Source organism: Triticum urartu, chromosome 6 (genome assembly GCF_003073215.2).
Source record: "Triticum urartu cultivar G1812 chromosome 6, Tu2.1, whole genome shotgun sequence".
In the NCBI taxonomy this organism is placed as follows: domain Eukaryota; kingdom Viridiplantae; phylum Streptophyta; class Magnoliopsida; order Poales; family Poaceae; genus Triticum; species Triticum urartu.
This window is the reverse complement of record NC_053027.1, coordinates 427,519,939-427,540,480: the sequence shown is the minus strand read 5'-3', so window position 1 is coordinate 427,540,480 and position 20,542 is coordinate 427,519,939. Positions and strand designations below refer to the sequence as shown.

The 20,542-nt window shown below is 46.9% G+C and overlaps 1 protein-coding gene across 1 annotated transcript; it reads left to right on the top strand.

Moving 5' to 3' along the window:
- The first annotated feature begins 2,765 nt into the window (after positions 1–2,765).
- LOC125512240 (ethylene-responsive transcription factor 1-like) lies at positions 2,766–4,154 on the top strand. Its single transcript, XM_048677334.1, has one exon. It carries the CDS (start codon positions 2,858–2,860, stop codon positions 3,683–3,685), a length of 828 nt encoding a protein of 275 aa, XP_048533291.1. The 5' UTR covers positions 2,766–2,857; the 3' UTR covers positions 3,686–4,154.
- Positions 4,155–20,542: the final 16,388 nt, after the last annotated feature.

Sequence of the window (20,542 nt, the reverse complement as noted above, 5' to 3'; positions counted from 1 at the left end):
CTCAAGGGTCATCTTATTTTAACACCCCCCCCCGGGCCAGTGCTCCTCTGAGTGTTGGTCCAACCGAGCGATGTCCGGGGCTACCAGGGGCAACTCTGGGCTGGCCTACCCGTCGTCTTGCTCATCTGAGTGTGCCCTGAGAAAGAGATATGTGCAGCTCCTATCGGGATTTGTCGGCACATTCGGGCGGTGTTGCCGGTCTTGTTTTAACCTGTCGAATCGTCTTGTTGTACCGGGTTACCGAGTCTGATCGGTGTGTCTCGGGTGGAGGTCTATTCCTTCGTTGACCGTGAGAGCTTATCATGGGCTAAGTTGGAACCCCCTGCAGGGATTGAACTTTCGAAAGCCGTGCCCGCGGTTATGGGCAGATGGGAATTTGTTAATGCCCGGTTGTAGATAACTTAAACCTTAATTAATTAAAATGAATCAACTGAGTGTGTTGCCGTGATGGCCTCTTCTCGGCGGAGTCCGGGAAGTGGACACGGTGTTGGAGTTATGCTTGCGCAGGTTGCTCTTCTAGATTCTCGATCGCGCCTTGCCTCCTCTTCTCGCTCTCTTTTGCGGATAAGTTAGCCACCACATATGCTAGTCGCTTGCTGCAGCTCCACTTATACTTGCCTTATCCATTCCTATAAGCTTAAATAGTCTTGATCGCGAGGGTGCGAGATTGCTGAGTCCCTGTGGCTCACAGATACTAAAACTCCAGATGCAGGTCCAGGTGATTCCGCTCCAGGTGACGAGTACGAGCTCAAGTAGGAGTTCGACGAGGACTCTCAGCGTTATTATGTTTCCTTTCCCGATGATCAGTAGTGGTGCCTAGTTGGGGTTTGATTCAGGGCCTTGTCGCATGTTGGGTTCTTTTCCATTTTGGCGTCGTAGTCGGGCCATGAGTGATTGTTTGATGGATGTTATTTATGTACTCTGATGTGACGTGGCGAGTGTAAGCCAACTATGTTATCTCCCCCTTTTATTATGTATTACATGGGATGTTGTAATGATTGCCTGACTTGCGACATTGCTTTCAATGCGGTTATGTCTCTAAGTCGTGCCTCGACACGTGGGAGCTATAGCCGCATCGAGGGCGTTACAGCTACTTTATTTGTCTCTCTATTACAATGTTCGAATCTAGTCATAATAAAATCGCATGCATAGTGATAACAGTCATCGAAAATCACCGTCGCCGCACCCGCTGACCGTCCTCCGTCCTGCATGGTCTCAATCATCTCCAAATTGATGATTAGGCGGTTACATCCCGCCCTTTATGCTAATGTTAGGCCAAATTTGAGAGCTAATGCTTCTGCCATCGGAGCATCCGTGCAGTAGTCGATCTTTCCATTTCCTTTTGCAGTAAACCTACCTTTGTCGTCTCTCAAGATCGCCCCCATCGTACCCTTCAGCATGTCATGGTCAAAGGAGATGTCAACATTTAGTTTCACGAAGCCCCTAGGAGGACAGTGCCAACCCCTTCCTTTTTCATGGAAGCCTTTGAAGATGACGCATTTACAAAATTATATGTGAGAGCCATGATCCCCATTGATATCTGAGTCACATTCTGAGTTAATTCCTTGTGCACTAATTTCCGTCTTTTCCATCATAGATACCAAGCCGAGATAGCTATCATTTCTCGTACATTTTGGCACCCCATTTCTCGTACATTTGCTATATTAGCTAGATTTTCTTCAGCACGATCAATCTCACAAGATTTATCAATAATCATATCCATCCCTAGCCTTTTCCAAATCTTCTTTGCTCTTGTACATAGGAAAAGCATGTGTTTCATATCTTCAACACCCCGAGAGCAGGAAGGACAAAGAGGCAAGACCTTCATGTGTCTAATAGTGAGTGTTGCCCGACATGGGAGGGTGCCATATGTAATGTCCGTCATAAAAAGATTTTGACTTTTGCCAGACAAGATAACTTCCATATCTGACACCATATAGGGTTAGGTGTCGTTCGCCCCATCCCGTTGGAATGTTTTACTTTACTCCCACACTGATAATTCCACTTCACATGATAAGCAGACCGTACCGAGAACATACCATTTTTCGTATAACTCCATGCAATAAAATCTGTCATATTATGTTGCGAAATTGGGATTGAAAGAATCCGTTGTGCGTCAATGGGCCACATAATTTGTCTAATCAGGTCCTCATTCCAATTGTTGAAGGCCGGGTCAATCAAACCAACCACTTTTGATAACAAATGTCCCCCCTTAGGGGTCATAATCTGCCTAGTGGCACAATTTGGCATCCATCCATCTTCCCAAATATTGATATTATGTCCATCCCTCACTCGCCAAATATAACCAAGCTTGAGAGTAGTAACGCCTGCCATAATGCTTTGCCAGGTGAAGGAAGCACCATGTTTTGGCTTGGAGTTCAGCAAATCACCATCAGGGTAATACTTGGCCCTTAGAATAGTAGCACACAATGAGTCGGGATTATCAAGGAGACGCCATGCCTGTTTGGCCAGCAGAGCCAGGTCAACACATGATCTGCATTTAATTTGATCATCCATGCTTAGTGGTTTTTAAAAGGGACCTAACAAAAAACATGAAGGAGTGCTGAGCAAAATCGTTGATACTTATGTTAGTTTGAGTGCTCCACTAATTCACTACACCATCATCATCAATTCATCATCATTACCTTCCAAAACGATAAGAAAAACAATGGAATCACGTGGGGCTAACGCAGGAACGTTCGGCGAAGCTAGAAGCACGTGACGCCCTTCCGCGCTCTCTGTATATAAACCGGGAGACCGAAACCAGCCCCTCCACAAAATCCACTGACAAACGCTCGGCGAATCCCAAGAGCGAACTCAGATCATCCTACGACCAGACGCGACCACACAGGACAAGATGCTGCTGCTTAATCCGGCGTCCGAGGCGGCGGCGGCGGCGGCGGCGCTGGACAGCATCCGGCAGCAGCTCCTGGAGGAGCCGGCGCGGCCGGCCTACTGCCGGAGCGCGAGCTTCGGCAGCCTGGTGGCGGACCAGTGGAGCGGGTCGCTCCCGTTCCGGCCCAACGACGCCGACGACATGGTCGTCTACGGCGCCCTCCGCGACGCCTTTTCCTGCGGCTGGCTCCCCGACGGCTCCTTCGCGGCCGTCAAGCCCGAGCCCATGCCCTCCCCCGCCTCCTACGACGGCTCCTGCCTCGGCAGCTTCCTCGCGCCGCCGGCGCCCGGGCCGGACGCGCCGTGGGCGGAGGAGGAGGCCGAGGTCGCGGCGGCGGCGTCGAGGGGGAAGCACTTCCGAGGCGTGAGGCAGCGGCCGTGGGGCAAGTTCGCGGCGGAGATCCGGGACCCGGCCAAGAACGGCGCGCGCGTGTGGCTCGGCACCTTCGACAGCGCCGAGGACGCCGCGGTGGCCTACGACCGCGCCGCCTACCGCATGCGCGGCTCCCGCGCGCTCCTCAACTTCCCGCTCCGCATCGGCTCCGAGATCGCCGCCGCCGCCGCAGCCGCGGGCCAGAAGCGTCCGTCTCCCCAGCCGGCGAGCCCCGACTCTTCATCTCCCTCCTGCAGCGCGCCCGGGTCGTCGAAGAGGAGAAAGAGAGGCGAGGCCGCGGCAGCGTCCATGGCCATGGCTCTGGTGCCGCCCCCGCCGGTGCAGGCTCCCGTCCAGCTGACCCTCCCAGCCCAGCCGTGGCTCGCCACCGGCGCCGTCCAGCAGCTGGTGAGCTGAAGCGGCGAAGCGACAAGTGATCGTTCTCACTTCTCACGAGTGATTAGTTGCTTGATGTGTTGAGCGACGTGAGGAACAGAGCATCAAGATGAGATGAATGGCGCGTAATGCGTGGCTCGAAGAAACCTTGATCAGCTGGAGGCGATTACGCCGCCATGCCGTTGTGAAATTTGTGTGGTTCCGTGTGAAACCTGTCGCTAGGGTTAGTGGCGTTGGCACAGTAGCAAGTGGGTGCAGTGGAGTTCTGGAAGCCGGTTTGTAAGAGGCGGTGAGGGTGCAGGTGCAAAACTTGCACAGACCTTCTCTTCTCCAATGGAGAATCTTCTTTGTTCAACCGTTGTTTGGTACTAGTATCAGTGAGTGATTCCTTTCAAATTTGCAGGTTTCCCACTGAAATGATAGTTTTAATAATACAACATGGGCGTGCATCACAGTTGTTTAGTGAGGAATACATCGAGAAAGGATGAAATGTCTGCGTTGTGACCGGGAAGGAGCACATGTTTCTGACTTTTATAAAATATGGGATGAGAGGTGATGCACGGCACGATTAGCCTGTAGGTTTTGTCAACGGACTGAGACCTGAACGCGAATCCAAAATGCCAAATTAAACAAACGTGAAATATGCGGGAGGGGCGAGGCTGGCACGCACTCGCGAACTAAACAAAACAAGCATTGCTTTGGGCCGTCGAGGCGATGGATTGGTGCGGCGGTGATGGATGGAAAGGTTGGTGCATCATCAACTTTGAGAGGCGAGGGAACAAAGGAGTCAAGATATCCTTTCGATCACGCCTGGATATAATATAATATAAACAAACGACTAGGAAAGAAGATAACCTCGTGCTTATCCGTGTTTAAGATTTTATTAAGAGGTGCCGTTGGTGGTATGACGAAGGATTCCTTCGTTTTGGTCGCCGTCAAAATCAGCTGCCCGGCACTTGCTTGTCAGCAGAGCTGGCCTTGGGTCGCACCGGGTGAGACGTTTTCAACTTGAACAACGTCGCGAGAGGACGCATCCCGTTTGCTAGCTTCTCTTTCTTGGCCTTTCTAGTTTTTTCTTTAACAAGAAACAAAAGATTGCTTATTTATGTAAGATCAAGATGGTCTTATGTATTGTATTGCTTAGTCTCTTCCATCAGATTGGTCTTTTGGTTGCATCGGTTAGATAATGTACTTTTACATTATATCGGAGCCTATTGCTTGTTCTCTTTCATCCAATCGATCTTTATGTTGCATTGGCTAAAGCATGCATTTCTACATTATGATCTTACATGTTAGGACGGGTGAGGTAATTAAGAAAATGCAAGAAATAGGGTTTAGTTTGTGTTACAACATAGACAGTGCCACGACAGGCCGAACAAGCATAGTACTCCTTCCGTCCCATAATATAAGAACGTTTTTGACATTAGTGTAGTGTCAAAAACGTTCTTATATTATGGGACAGAAGGAGTAGTATATACCAAGTACATTTGCAGTGGTAATCCGTATGAATTTGGTATGAAACAATGGAATTCGTGGTCGTCATTGCCGCCGGTTTAAGGAGTGATGCGCTGCTGCGATTCTATCACTTGCTCCGCATGATAAGCATCGGCGTCGACCCCGGACGAGCGGTCTTGCCGCTGACTCGGCGCGACGGTGATCTGCGTATGAACCCAAGACAAAAGGACGACCAGTCCAGTCCAGATGATGCGCACGGGCAAAGGCGAGACGATCTAGAAGAGAAAAAGCGAGCGGGCGGCCGGTATGAAGCTGGTCGTTCCGACTCAGCAAAGTGGCCGATCCTGTCATGCCCATGCGTGGCGTGGGGGCCGGATCGTCAATCGTCACCTGTGCCTTGGGATCGGATCGGATAAGCGAGCGCTATCCGAATCAGCCCCGTACAGGGCTGTCTAGGGCGCACGCCCACTGGCTGACTCGACTCGGCTACACAAAAGTTAGTCGAGGATTCTCTCATCTCATAGCGTCGTAGCTAGGAGGGGAAACCACGTCAACAATCAGGCCGTGGTCTGTGCAAGCGTCACGGCTAGCTTGTACTACTAGCAATACAGCACAGGCTGCTTCAGTGATGAAAGGGGTGGCCAGCTCAAGGTTGAGGATGGCAGATGTAGCCTGTCTCCCCGCTAATTGCGAGCATTATCGCGTCATCGCTCGCTCATTAAGCGCCGTAATATGCCCTGCCTATGTTACGAGAGAGTGCGCACTTTTGCCGGACGCCCACCACGGAGGATGGGTTTCTTCGAAAAATCAAAAGGCCCTTTTAAAAGTTCCGAAAATATTCAAAAAAAAAAACCGTGGAAAAAAATATGTGTTCCGCACCACCATGTAAGAATTTATTTTTTAAAAGAATCGTGATTTGTAGGCTGTGCAGAAAGAAATCCGGCCCAAGAACAAAAAAGGCCGGCCCATTTTGGAAATATGTATTTGTCTTTTTTTGTGTACGCCACGCGTGGAAGTATAGTGTTATGTAATTTTGCATACACGTGGTATATATATCTATATGTGTGTTCACGTGAAATTTTGAAAAAAAAAATCAGGCTATGGAGATTTGTATTTTGAAATCGTCAACCATGTTGGTCGACCACCTTTGACATATTTCGGGGTAGTAGACCTGTACTAGCTTATGACATGAGTCAAAATCACTAGCATGCTTTAGTTTGGCGGCTTTCTAGATAAGCACGCTTTAGTTCTTCATCTTCGAGCGGTCTTCTGGATTCTGATTCTCTTCGTGCATAAGCAACAACGAGATTTCGTGTCGGGTTTTTCAAATCGGTTTAAGGGTTCAATGACTGGCTCCAGGCAGCTGGTCTTTAGAGCGCAGCGGCTTGCTATGGCAGCGACAATGGTCGTTCGGTGGCCCAGAGACCTCAGTGTAATTTTCTTTATGTTTGCGGTGCTTTATACTTTTGATGAACTTTTAAATAGATAGATCCAGATCATTTTCGTAAAGAAGAACTATATAGCGATGTGTGTGAGATCTCTATCTATATACAAAAAATACTAATGTGCGTATAAATTGTTTTCTAAAACCCCCCGCAAAAAAAATTGTTTTCTAAAACTGTTCATGCCATTTTACAAAATGCTCACACGATTTGAAGAAATGTTCATACGATTGAACAATAAATACACTGAATATATATTTTAGTACATGACAAAAATTTTGTTAATACATGGTAAACATATTCATATACACGATTAATATACTTTTTATACATGATGAACATTTTCCAAAAAAAGTTTAATTTTTCTAAAACACAATATCTATTTTTATATACAAGATGAACTATTTTTAATAAACAACGAATATTTCTAAATACATTCTGAATATATTTTTTAATGCGCGAAGAACCTTTTCTAATACACATTGAACACTTTTAAAATACGCAGCAAGCATTTTCTTAGTACACGATGAACATTCATAAAATACCCAATAAAAATTTATTAATATGAGATAAAATATTTTTAAATATATGGCGGTGCCTTTTTAATACATTGTGAACATTTTTTAAATATACTATGCACATTTTTTTAGTACTTGAATGATTGTGTACTCTGAATTATTTTTTGGTTTCAAATGGATGCAGTCTTTTTTTTTTTTGCAGTCTATGATCTGCTCTTGAGTACTACTACTGCTAAGTCTGAACTGCAATGTTAAGTGCTGCTAGTTGCAGCTAATAATTTAGTAAGTACACATTTTAAGTCTGAATTTCAATATTGAGTAATGATAGTGGTGATATACTACCTCTGTTTCTTAATGTAAGACGTTTTGGCTGTTAACGAGGTGCGGCTTCTCCCTGAAAGCTGGCACGCAACACTAAAGGTGCAGCACTTTCAAACAGGCAATGTGATTTGGGAACAAATTTTTGTATTGGAACAAAAAAATGATTGTGGCAATCCTCCAGATATTGTATGTGGCTTAATTCAATCTAAGTGATTAAATTTGAGAGCACAGAAACACAATGAAAGAGGATGCCACAAACCTCCTTACACATATCTCACACGCAGGACTCGACCCACAACGAAACCTCATAAAACACATGTCATGCTTCCAAAGAGTTTAATGTCAATCTCATCTCAAAAGTGAATATTTTTGTTATCGATAAATATATTCAAAATTGGTCTTACTTTAGTTATCTACTTACATTTAGAAGACATTCACCTTTTACGTTTTTAATGAAGATTAAATAGAAGACTTAAGTTATGGGAGGAGAAAGAATCTAGGTATAGTCTGATTATGAGCAGAGAGGATCACATTTTCTTTGAAAGGTTGATTTATTAATTTTATTAAGCCGAACGTCCTTGTGGATTCGTTTAAAAGAACAGATTGCGCACCAAAACCCAGCCACGCCCACCCCAAATTTCTTCTAGTTGATCATCCAACGCGCCTGTGAATCAATCATAAATTGTAGTGATGTGAAATGCACGGTTTTTCTGCAACACCTGTTGGACCTCTTTCCTGGGTATGCTTGTACTTGCACCGATGATCCTAACACACCAGCGCACCAAGCTCTTTCTGATCATCCCTTTCTATGCATTGATTAGAGATTCTTCCGCACCTCCCACACTGGCCAGTCCTGGAATCTCGATCCCACACAGCTCGATCGACTCCCTCGCCCTATCAGAACATCTCCAACAGCCGCGCTAAATAAGCGTCGTGCCGTAAATTTGCATTTTTAACGCGCGTGCAATTGGTAGAGAGGCTTCAACGGACACGTAATAACCGCACGCACGGTATATAGAGTTGGGCGCACGGTCTGAATCGTCATCACGCGCTGTGTATTTGGTGCGCCTGCTTCCAGCGCGGCACAATCGAGCGCTCGCGCCGCACTCTCTCCACCGCGCCACCTTCGTCCCGCACGCGCCGCCGTCGGTGAATTGATCTGATGGACACCCGCGCCAGCACCCCCTTCACCCCTTTCTACAGCCGCGACCCCTCCACCGCCGCCGCAAACACTAGCGCGGGGAGCTTTGGCTTCGCCTCCGCCGGAACTCCTCCGAGCACCGGCATTGCGCGCAGCCTCTTCATGCCACCACGGATGACCTCGGCGGCGGGTGGCATCGCGCCGGCGCCTGCCGTGCAGCCACGTGCCCCCCCCCCCTTCTCGAAGCTCCCAAATGCAGCACGGCCGAAGAAGGACAAGGCATCCGCGAAGAAAAATAAGGCGGCGGACGGCTCCGGCTCCTCGAAGCCGTCTTCGGAGGAGTCGGATGAATCGGAGGAAGATGAGGATGAAGACGAGGACGAGGCTTGATTGTTGATGTGTCTTTCGTTTGTGTCATGAAATTGGTTTGCATTTTGAACTTGGTTGGATGAACCTTTAGTTATCAACTTGTTTGTGTGAAATTATTGTGCCATGCCTTTGTTTTGTGATGTTTGAAATTCATTTTTGTGTCCAAAATGCAACATATGGCATGCGCCGGCAAGTCGCGTGCGCTGTATTTTTACGCACTGCTGGAGCTACGCGCGGGCTGCATTTTAGCGCGGCTGCTGGAGCCAGCGCTTCCCGCCGCGCCAAACCAGGTGATGGACGCGCTGCAAACTAGTTTTTAGCACGCAGTGCATTGGGCGGATGTTGAAGATGCTCTTAGAGCATCTATAATCGGACTTCTCATATTGACCGGGCAGGCGGACAGGAGAGTGAAGGAAAAAGTTGACCCAATCGAACCCTTCATAGCCTCTTTAAATGCCTGGGTTGTCCGGCACTCATTAAATTCCCCTCAAATATGGGATGAGTATGAGGTGTGTTCGGACGTCCGGTCAGTGGTCCGGCACTCCGTATAAGGATAAAATGAGAGACATAGCTGTGAAAGTGAAAAATTAAGAGGTGACGGTGAGTGTTCGCGGATGCGCCCGACCGCAGGATTTACAGGTTGCGGGTGTAGATGCTCTTAATTTCCTCGGACCAATCCCTGTTCACCTAGCTGCTTCGTGTCTCGGCAAACACCAACCACCATGCATCCCCGTCACAAGTCTCATCACTTTCACCCCTTTCCATTCCAAATTCCAATGCCCCCCTTCGGCTCGACGGCTTCTCGTCGCCAAAAGAAAGGAGCCCTATCTTCTCTTTGTCACCCGATGAACCCAAAAGCCGGCTGTGGGACAGAGAAACAAGGGCGAAATGCGCTTTCGGACGAGCTTCTACCAGTACATCGTTCATCGTCTGAGATTCAGACGCCTTTGAGAGCGGGCTCGCGCAAAAGCAGGCGCACCGAGCGCGAAAGAAGGCCGGGCCGGCCAGCGGTGCGAGGTGACGCCGTGACACGATGCGTGATCCGGAGGCGCCGAGATAAGCATATGTATGTGCTGGTCTCAGTCTGGCGTCGATCGGTTCCGTTTCCTTAGCCGTGTATGCATGCTTCCATCGGTCCTTCGGTTGAGATCATCCGACCTTTCTTTCCAGCCGACAGCCCACGATTATGTTTTCTAATCGGTGAAAGTGGTCAAGAAAGGCCGATATGAGTCGTCGTAGTACTGTGGATAGCCTTTATAATAATGTTATATGCATGTGCAACCAGCATTTGGACTCTTCCTCGTCTCAAGTGCGCAGCGTACTAGGTTTTCACATGCATAGTGGGCATCGGTGACGCCGACACGTACGTAGACGTAGAGCGTAGTTCTCGCTATCAACCAAGGAGAGAAAGCCACATTAGCAAGGATGCATACACGATAATTTTAACAAGTATAGAGCTCCTAGATGGATGAGTACGTAGATTCGCTTTATATTGAAGAAAGCTCTTGTTTCCCCAGGCACACTCGGTTATATATTGCTACAGGTGAAATCTATGATGGTGAAAAAAATTAACTGCGTTGAATACAAAGTTTCCTAACATAGTGTATGTGCATAAGGATGCTTTTTATCTGACGGTGAACTACGCCTCTTCCAAAAAAACACTCGACCCAAATGGCAACCCTGGACTATCTTGTTTCTGTCAGAGGTGATGTTTCTATTTCCTGTTCTGATGGAAACATGGCTAAAGATGTTGAAGGACACCACATGCATGTCTATTTATGACCTTGCTAATATGAAATATCGTTTCTTCTTGCCACCATGGATATATGCATTGGTATGACATGGTTAGCTGGGCCGAACGTGAGAAGAAAATAAATATTTGCGTACACACAAGGTTTTAGTGTTTAGCTCTCATGTGAATGCAAACGTTTGTTTTGAAGAATCGTGACTATCGTGAGCAAGAATGAACCCAGGAAAATAATTTATTTATTTTTCTTTTTTCCTTGTGATCCAATCAATGGACTGGGTTCCACTATCAACAAAATAATTACCGAAGGTTAACTGAAAAGTGTATATGTTGTAACTGTATGTTAATGGGCTTCCACATGGGTTCATCATTCCGAACCAACATCAACTGTTGGGACTCTAGCATGTATTTCTCATCAATATGGTCGCAAGGTATAATCCATTCTCTTTGTGCTTTAAACTGTGTTGTGCATACTCTGCCATATGTTGCCTGATTATTTCATTTTGCTAGGCCATAAAAGCTTTACTTGCTTTCTGAATCTTACATCCACCTTTTGTTGTCATGAGTGGTGCATAGCATTTAAGCGCAACGGTTTATATATTTTATGTTTTATTTGCTGAAGCACTACTAATTTGTCTTTGTATGCCAATAGATAATGTGTGGATGTGGGGCCTTCCTTTACGCGATGTTTGTTGGTACCTACCCTTTCGATCAAGATCACAAGAATTTTGAAATGACAAGTCAGGTATGTTGCCAGTCGTTCAACTTAGCAATTCCACAAGTTGTGCTTCTGACAAAACAATAAAATACTGGACTCATATTGCACAAATTATTAGGTGTTCAGTGTTCAATTCCAGAAGTAGCTGCAGCCTTCCACCTTATGAACAAGTTCTGTCAAGATGTAGATGGTCAGGAGGTGCGGGCCCATCAAAGATTATGTTCAAGGCAACAACTTGGATCTGAATCTCTATTGCTACGTAAATATGTGGTTTGTGCCAAGAAAATTCAGTTAGCCGTACGATTCTATTTTTGGTGTTCGTTTCTATTAAAAGTTAAAACCGTAAGTCAAATATGTTTCTTGCCAGAGTCAATTGCATGAACATTGGACATGTCAAAACTGAACAGTGTATCGACCACCCATCATGTATTACAGGATGGAAACATATATATATATATATATATATATATATATATATATATATATATCATTTGTGCATGGCGAGCGTGGAGCGAAAACCATTCAGATACCAGTCTACCAGCCAGTCCAGATTCTGAGCGGGGCAAGCGGCGTGCGAGTGGTAGCATCAGACTATCGCCATTATATTCTGAGCGGTCCATAGAAAAGTAATTATTTTATATGTGATTCTTTTTTCAAATTAAATGAAATTGCAATTGTCTTAAGTCATGTATAAAAACCCATTAGGCTGTAACCGCCATTACTGATCAATGCAACAGTTTTAGTTCTTGTCAGATTTGTGTAGCTCTTGTGTCGGGAAGAAGAGGCTGGCTGTTTTGTTGGTAGTTATATTTTTTCTAACACTGAAAAAAAAGAGTTCATGAACTCCGAGGAGGAGCACACCAGTGCCATTAAGTAGGAAATTAGCAAAGTTGCTAAGATCGGAGAATAGCTTGACATTGATGTGCATCTTCATGGACAGCCTGAGGTCAACATCCTTCTATTAATAATGTTTAGTGTTAACAAGACTTTGTGCCATGCTTGAGAAAATCAATGTTATTTTCTTATAATTGACAATGTTTGATTTCACATTTAAAGTGGGTTGATATGTATTCGATAGAGGAACGATATGGTTGAGGCCTCCTTTAGTTCATAGGATAGGAAAATTATAGGAATAGGAAAGTCATAGGAAATGAGATGACATGCATCTCAAATCCTATGAGTAGGAATAGGAAAGAAGATGTCCTTTGTTTCACATCATAGGATTTTTTCCATTGAGTCTAGGCTAATGTTTATTTTCCTATGAAATGTGAAGGATATGAAGAATTCCTCCATAGGAATATGATTTCATTCCTACAAATCAAAGGGCTCCATAGGAATTTTTTCTACAAAAATCCTATCCTATAAAATTCCTATAAACCAAAGGAGTATTTCGGCGAGCAGCTCACTGGTTTTGCATTCACTGCCCATGGGTGGGTGCAAACTTTTGGATCAAGGTGTGTCTAAGACATCAGATATCTATGTTGACGTGAGGTTTGTATCTATGGACTCTGAGGTTTATATCGGCAGCTTCAAGGGAAAATACCCTTTGGAACAAGGTGGTAATTACACCTGGTTACGTATTTTATTTTTAAAAAATTCAGAAAAAGTCAAAACATACCAAACTTTTTCGCAACAAACGGTTGGGTGCTGGGTTCTGGCCGCGACGACCCCGGCCTGCTGCAGCGTAGCTGGCGGGGCTTAACGGGCCCGTTTTGGGCCTGGCTGGGCCAGGGGTGGCCTGGTATGCCCTGCTGCCGTGTCTGGACCGCGACCACGACGGTGCCGGGGGCGCGAGCCTCTCGCACAACTGCGGTGGAGGTGGTTCCCTCCCGCTCGGCTTCGGTGCTGCTGCTCCCGTCGCTTAGCACTGCTCTCCGGTCTTTCTTGGCCTCGTGGTGGTGCTCGCCATGAGACAGTGTGGGTCGCGACGCAACCACGATGGCGCATGGTGTTGGGCGGTGGTTTGCCTGGTCGGCTCCGGTTGGGTGGTGCGGTTTGGAGTGCGGGAGAAATCCTTGCCGGTTCGTCCGGCTCTGATGCGGGTGCCACCATTCCTTCTTGGAGGGTATCGGTGGTAGCCATACCCCACTTCCCTCCGCGTGCTGGGGGAAACCCTGGGACTCGTCTAGGCAGCAGCGTCGTCGGCGTCGCGTGCCTTCTTGGAGGTGTTGCTTGGTACGTGGCGGATCGGGGCCGCGGGCTGTGGTAGTTTGGTTCCGGAGGGCGCAGCGGTGGTGGGTCATCCACGCTTTGTCGATCCGCCGTTGTTGACATTTGTTTCTTCTTCTTTCTCTTTTGGGCTTCATGTGCTACTCGCCAGCAATGCTATGTGTTCGTTGTTGGTTGCTTTGGAATAGAAAGCAGGCGGGAACCCTTTTTCAGTAAAAGGCAATCACAGTTCTTATATTTTAATTAATTGTGTTATGAATAAATACATAATTCTCATCATCAAAGTCTTTATTCTAAACTTGAGGTAGGATGATTCATACAAGTGGAACTGTGAGCTCTAATGCAATGCTAAAAAAATGAGAGGACTTTGTGATTTCTGATCCATGGCATTGCTAAATTGTTTTAGGGATTGTTGAATTTTTCATAACTTAGAGGGAGTGGACGACAATGCTGCAAGCCATTAGAAGTTAGGGACGATGGGAATGACTATGGCAATTTGGTGACTTAGACAAAAGGCATGTGGATTTGGAGCAAGGTGAAAATGTAATAGCTGAAGCAGAGCGACTCATGATATATTCATTTGTTTGTTCGTAGGTCAGGGATGATAGAAATCAGTGTGTAGGTTAGGGATGATGCGAATGACTACGACAATTTTACAAGCTTGAAGAAAACATAGGAGGATTTATATAGCACGGTAACAAATGACTCAATGACTGAAGCGTTGAAGCTGAATGGCCTTGCGATAAATCTCATATTGGCCCGTGGCAACGTATAGGCATTTAACTAATTAAGTATAGTACTCCACGGAGTAGATTACACTAGCTAGACAAGAATACATTAGCCGAGAGTGGAGAGCAATACGCTCCACCTCCACGCATCTATCTATCTATCTTTTTTTTGCGAGGATAAGGGAGTTTTATTAATGAGTAACAGTGTTACAATCAAGAGGCCATATTTCCTCGATACATGGTGGAGCCGAGGTCAACCACACAGCAGTTGTGCTCTCGGTGCGGCTATAATTGGCCAAACTATCTGCAACTCTATTTTGACTACGAGAAATTTTCTGCGGATAAAACTCCCTACCAGACATTAACTCTTTGATCTTACTAACCAAATGCCCATAAGCTGAGCGCTCGAGTCCCCGGTTCAACAAGCAAGCAAGCGCTTCTGTTGAATCTGACTGAACAACCACCGGTAAAGACGAGTGTTGGATTGCCAATGCCATACCCTGCATGATCGCATGAATCTCGGCTTCCAGAGAGTCGTTGCAGTTGAATATCACACGGTAAGCCGAGAAGATGATGTGACCGGTGCTGTCTCGCAGTACCATCCCAGCAGCCGCCGAGCCGTCCGAAGCACTAAAGGAACCATCCACAAAGAGTGCAACTTGCCCTGGTACTGGATTCGGCCATGGCTCAACTGACGGCACTGTTTTCTCAGCCATAAGAGGGATAGCCGAAGATGGCATCTTCCCTTTGATGATTTCATTCGTTGAAAACCTCCCAGCTAACCTGACCGACTGGTAGTAGCTATCCAGGAAGTCTACCGTTACATGAGCTGGAGGAACTTCTTTCCCATGGGTTTGGTCTGACCGCAGCTGCCATATACGCCAACAAAGCATAATGATCATATCCCGTGTATTCTCTGAACACCTAGACAGAAGATGTAGCAGCCATTCCTTTCCATTGTCAATAAGCATTTCATCTCCCGGTAGTGGCCATCTTGTCCTCATGCTGATCCAAATATTTCTGGCATGAGGACACGCTACCAGGGCATGATAGGAACCTTCCTCCTCAATACCACATAAGGGGCACGTGGACCTAGTTGAGAGATGTCTGAACCTTTTACATTTTTGTGTTGGGAGGGGCCCCGTAGCTACTTTCCACGCTGATATTTTCATTCGTTGGGGAACCGAAGAATTCCATATGCAGTTCCATAGCGTGCGTCGGCCACACGGTTCGGAGCTGGAAGACCCTCCTGCAAGGGCGACATCATGATCACATGTAGCCACTTTGTAAGCGCTCCTCACCGTGAACAGCCCACTTTTCTCCGGCGCCCACACGACAAAATCAGTCCGCAACCTCGGAGAAGTCCGTATCTTTAATATATGCTCTATATCCATTGCCCAGAAATGATCTCTTAGTCTGTCCATCCTCCAAGCACCATTCATATCCAAGAAATCAGAAACTCTATTAAAACGGCAATTGCGCTTCGGGGTGATAGGTCTGTAAGAGTACGGCCGTGGGATCCAAGGATCTCTCCAAGTCCTGATAAGCGTTCCGTTCCCGACGCGCCAAATTATACCCTTCTTTAACAGCTCAAGCCCATGCAAAATTCCCTTCCACACCGCCGAGCCATTACCTATGAATACTGTATCAAGAAGATGGCCCGCAGCAAAGTACTTGGCTTTCAGCAGTCTAGCACACAAACTATCAGGTGTTTCAATAAGCCTCCAAGCTTGTTTAGCAAGAAGAGCCTGGTTGAAAGCTCTCATATCTCTGAAGCCCATGCCGCCCATGGCTTTCGGAAGTCTCATCTTCTCCCAACTAAGCCACACCATTTTCCTTTTTCCTTTTTCCACTCCCCACTAGTACTGACGAATCATACGTGTGAGTTCATCACATACAGACATGGGGAGCTTAAAGACACTCATTACATAAGTCGGAATCGCTTGGGCCATTGACTTAATAAGTATCTCTTTATTGCCTGAGGACATATACTGCTCCCCCCAATCTACCAATCTCTTTCGGAGCCTGTCTTGGACAGTTTCAAATTTACCTTGATGCATTCTCCCCTCGCACTGGGAGACCAAGATACTTAGGCTCAAAACATTCCTGAGTAATTTCGAGAACACTCTTTACTTCCGTAACGACTTCCGGCGGGCAATGATCGGCGAAAAGGATGGAGCACTTTGATGGGTTAATTAATTGGCCCGTGGCCACCGCGTAAGTGTTCAACAAACCCTTCACCAATCCTGCCTGCTGCTGAGACGCTTGGAAAAATAACAGAGAGTCATCTGCAAATAAAATGTGAGATATCTCGGGAGCACCTCTACAGATTCTTACCCCTTTCAAACCATCCTCTAGCATTGACTTGTTTAAGAGGGCTGACAAGGCATCTGCTACAAAAAGGAATAGAAAGGGGGATAAGGGGTCACCTTGGCGCAGGCCCCTCGAAGGGGTGAATATCTCCGTCAACTTGCCATTGATCTTCACAGAGTACTTAACTGAAGAGACGCATGCCATGACACGAGAAATCCAGTGCTGGGAGAACCCCCACTTAAGAAGTGCCTTCTCCAAAAACTCCCAATCAACACGGTCGTATGCCTTCGACAGGTCAAGCTTGTAATCACAATAAGCCTCCGAATTTTCTGATAAAGTCTGAATATGATGGATACATTCGAAGGCTATAATGGAGTTATCTGTGATCAGCCTTCCCGGGATGAAGGCACTTTGATTCTCCGAGATAAGTTCTGAGAGCAAAGGCCGAAGCCTGTTTACCATACACTTGGACACTATCTTATACACGACATTACAGAGACTAATGGGTCGGAAGTCCTTCAGTTCCTTTGGATGGGGAACCTTTGGAATCAACACAATGGACGTGTCATTAATCCCATCCGGCATGTCTCCCGTAATGAAGAACTCCTGCACTGCTGCAATAATTTGTTCCTTGAACACAGCCCAATTTCGTTGATAAAAACGTGTTGGGAAACCATCCGTGCCCGGGGCCTTCAACGGCCCGATCTGAAAGAGAGTGTCCGAAATTTCCTTTTCAGTATATGGCTGACAGAGTGATTCATTCATTTCCTCTGTAACTTTAGCGGTGATACAGTCTAAAACCTCCCCGGGAACAAGGGTTGGGTCTTTAGTATATACTTCCTGAAAGTACGACTTTGCCATTCGTTCCATTTCAGTCGGGGCTGTGCACCAGGATCCATCAGCCTTTAACAGTCGCTGTATATAATTCCTTCTAGCTCGCCAGACCGCCCTTCTATGGAGATAGCTAGTATTCCTTTCACCCTCTTTTAACCACTCAATGCGTGAGCGTTGCAACCACATCATTTCCTCTCTGTATAACAATTCATCTAGCTGATACATTTTACGTCGTATCTGCGAATGTTCAGCCCCGCCGAGCTGAAGTTCAGAAAATTGTGAACGGAGAGTCTCTATCTCCTTTAGCACGTTACCAAAATTTTCTTTACTCCATCCTTTTAATTCTTTCATCATCCCAGCCAACGATTCCGCGATCGAACCCAGCCCCTCGGCTGGCTTGTTCTTTGCCCATGCTTTAGCGATCACCTCCGAGAAAGCTGGATGACGTTCCCACATGATTTCATACTTTGGGTGTTGAAATCTCTGACGACGATCTGGTACGTCCTGTAATTGCACTAAAAGCGGTGCATGATCAGAGCATGACGTGGCTAAATGCAGGACCTTTGCCGCCGGAAATAACTCCCTCCATACCTCATCTGCACAAGCACGGTCGAGTCGCACCTGCACATTACGCTCACCTATCTGTCCGTTATTGTATGTGAACAGAATGCCAGAAAAACCCAAATCCTCCAGTTCGCATACAAGTAAACAATCTCTGAAAGCAGACATTTGTGACTCTGATCGCATAACCCTAGACAAATGTTCATGTTGCCATAGCGCCTCGTTGTAGTCTCCACAAACGAACCAAGGATCCTGCAAAACAGCTCGTAAACTAGACAAGTGATCCCACATTAAGTATCTGTTCTCGACTCTCGGCTCACCGTAGACGAAAGTCCCTCGCCAAGAGACCCCAGTGCCACCATCTACAATCTGGACATCTATGTAACGATTGCACGAGTCCATGACTGTCACTGTTAGAGACTCGTCCCAAAACAATGCTAAACCTCCACTTCTTCCATCACTACTGACGCCATGAAATCCTTTCAACCCAAGTCTCCACTTGAGTTTCTGTACCTTAACTGAATCTTGCCTTGTTTCACAAAGGAAAACAAGCTTGGGGTTATTGGCTTTAGAGAGGGCCAACACCTCGCGAACTGTCCGGCGGTTCACCGCCTCCCGGCAGTTCCAAGATAATATATTCATTGCATCCGGCGGTCCTCCTCTAGGGAGGCCGCCGATATCTCATTTTTGTCACTCTCAATGGCTATTTTCATCCTTTTGCTGCTTGAGTTACTGCTTGTGGGCGAGTGTTGGGGAACGTTGCAGAAAACAAAAAATTTCCTACGGTTTCACCAAGATCCATCTATGAGTTCATCTAGCAACGAGTGATCGGATTGCATCTACATACCTTTGTAGATCACGCGCGGAAGCGTTCAAAGAACGGGGATGAGGAAGTCGTACTCGACGTGATCCAAATCACCGAAGATCCTAGCGCCGAACGGACGGCACCTCCGCGTTCAACACACGTACGGTCAGCGTAACGTCTCCTCCTTGATCCAGCAAGGGGAAAGGAGAGGTTGAGGAAGATGGCTCCAGCAGCAGCACGACGGCGTGGTGGTGATGGAGCTGCAATACTCCGGCAGGGCTTCGCTAAGCTCTATGGAGGAGGAGGAGGAGGTGTTGGAGAGGGAGAGGGAGGCACCAAAGGCAAAGGTAAGAGGTCCTCCATCCCCCCACTATATATAGGGGGGCCTAGGGGGGGCGCCGGCCCTAGGAGATGCAATCTCCTAGGGAGGCGGCGGCCAAGGGGTGGGGGGCTTGCCCCCCAAGCAAGGGGGCGCCCCCCCTTTAGGGTTTCCCCCACCCTAGGCGCATGGGCCCTAGGGGAAGTGGCGCCCCAGCCCACTTTGGGCTGGATCCCTTCCCACTTCAGCCCATGGGGCCCTCCGGGATAGGTGGCCCCACCCGATGGACCCCCGGGACCCTTTCGGTGGTCCCGGTACAATACCGGTGACCCCGAAACTTGTCCCGACGGCCGAAATAGCACTTCCTATATATAATTCTTTACCTCTGGACGGACCATTCCGGAACTCCTCGTGACGTCCGGGATCTCATCCGGGACTCCGAACAACATTCGGGTTACTGCATATACATATCCCTACAACCCTAGCGTCACCGAACCTTAAGTGTGTAGACCCTACGGGTTCGGGAGACATGTAGACATGACCGAGATCGCTCTCCGGTCAATAACCAACAGCGGGATCTGGATACCCATATTGGCTCCCACATGCTCCTCGATGATCTCATCGGATGAACCACGATGTCGAGGATTCAAGCAACCCCGTATACAATTCCCTTCGTCAATCGGTATGTTACTTGCCCGAGATTCGATCGTCGGTATCCCAATACCTCGTTCAATCTCGTTACCGGCAAGTCACTTTACTCGTACCGTAATGCATGATCCCGTGACCAGACACTTGGTCACTTTGAGCTCATTATGATGATGCATTACCGAGTGGGCCCAGTGATACCTCTCCGTCATACGGAGTGACAAATCCCAGTCTTGATCCGTGTCAACCCAACAGACACTTTCGGAGATACCCGTAGTATACCTTTATAGTCACCCAGTTACGTTGTGACGTTTGGTACACCCAAAGCACTCCTACGGTATCCGGGAGTTACACGATCTCATGGTCTAAGGAAAAGATACTTGACATTGGAAAACTCTAGCAAACGAACTATACGATCTTGTGCTATGTTTAGGATTGGGTCTTGTCCATCACATCATTCTCCTAATGATGTGATCTCGTTATCAATGACATCCAATGTCCATAGTCAGGAAACCATGACTATCTGTTGATCAACGAGCTAGTCAACTAGAGGCTTACTAGGGACATGTTGGTGTCTTATTCACACATGTATTACGATTTCCGGATAACACAATTATAGCATGAATAAAAGACAATTATCATGAACAAGGAAATATAATAATAATCCTTTTATTATTGCCTCTAGGGCATATTTCCAACAGTCTCCCACTTGCACTAGAGTCAATAATCTAGTTACATTGTGATGAATCGAACACCCATGGAATTCTGGTGTTGATCATGTTTTGCTCTAGGG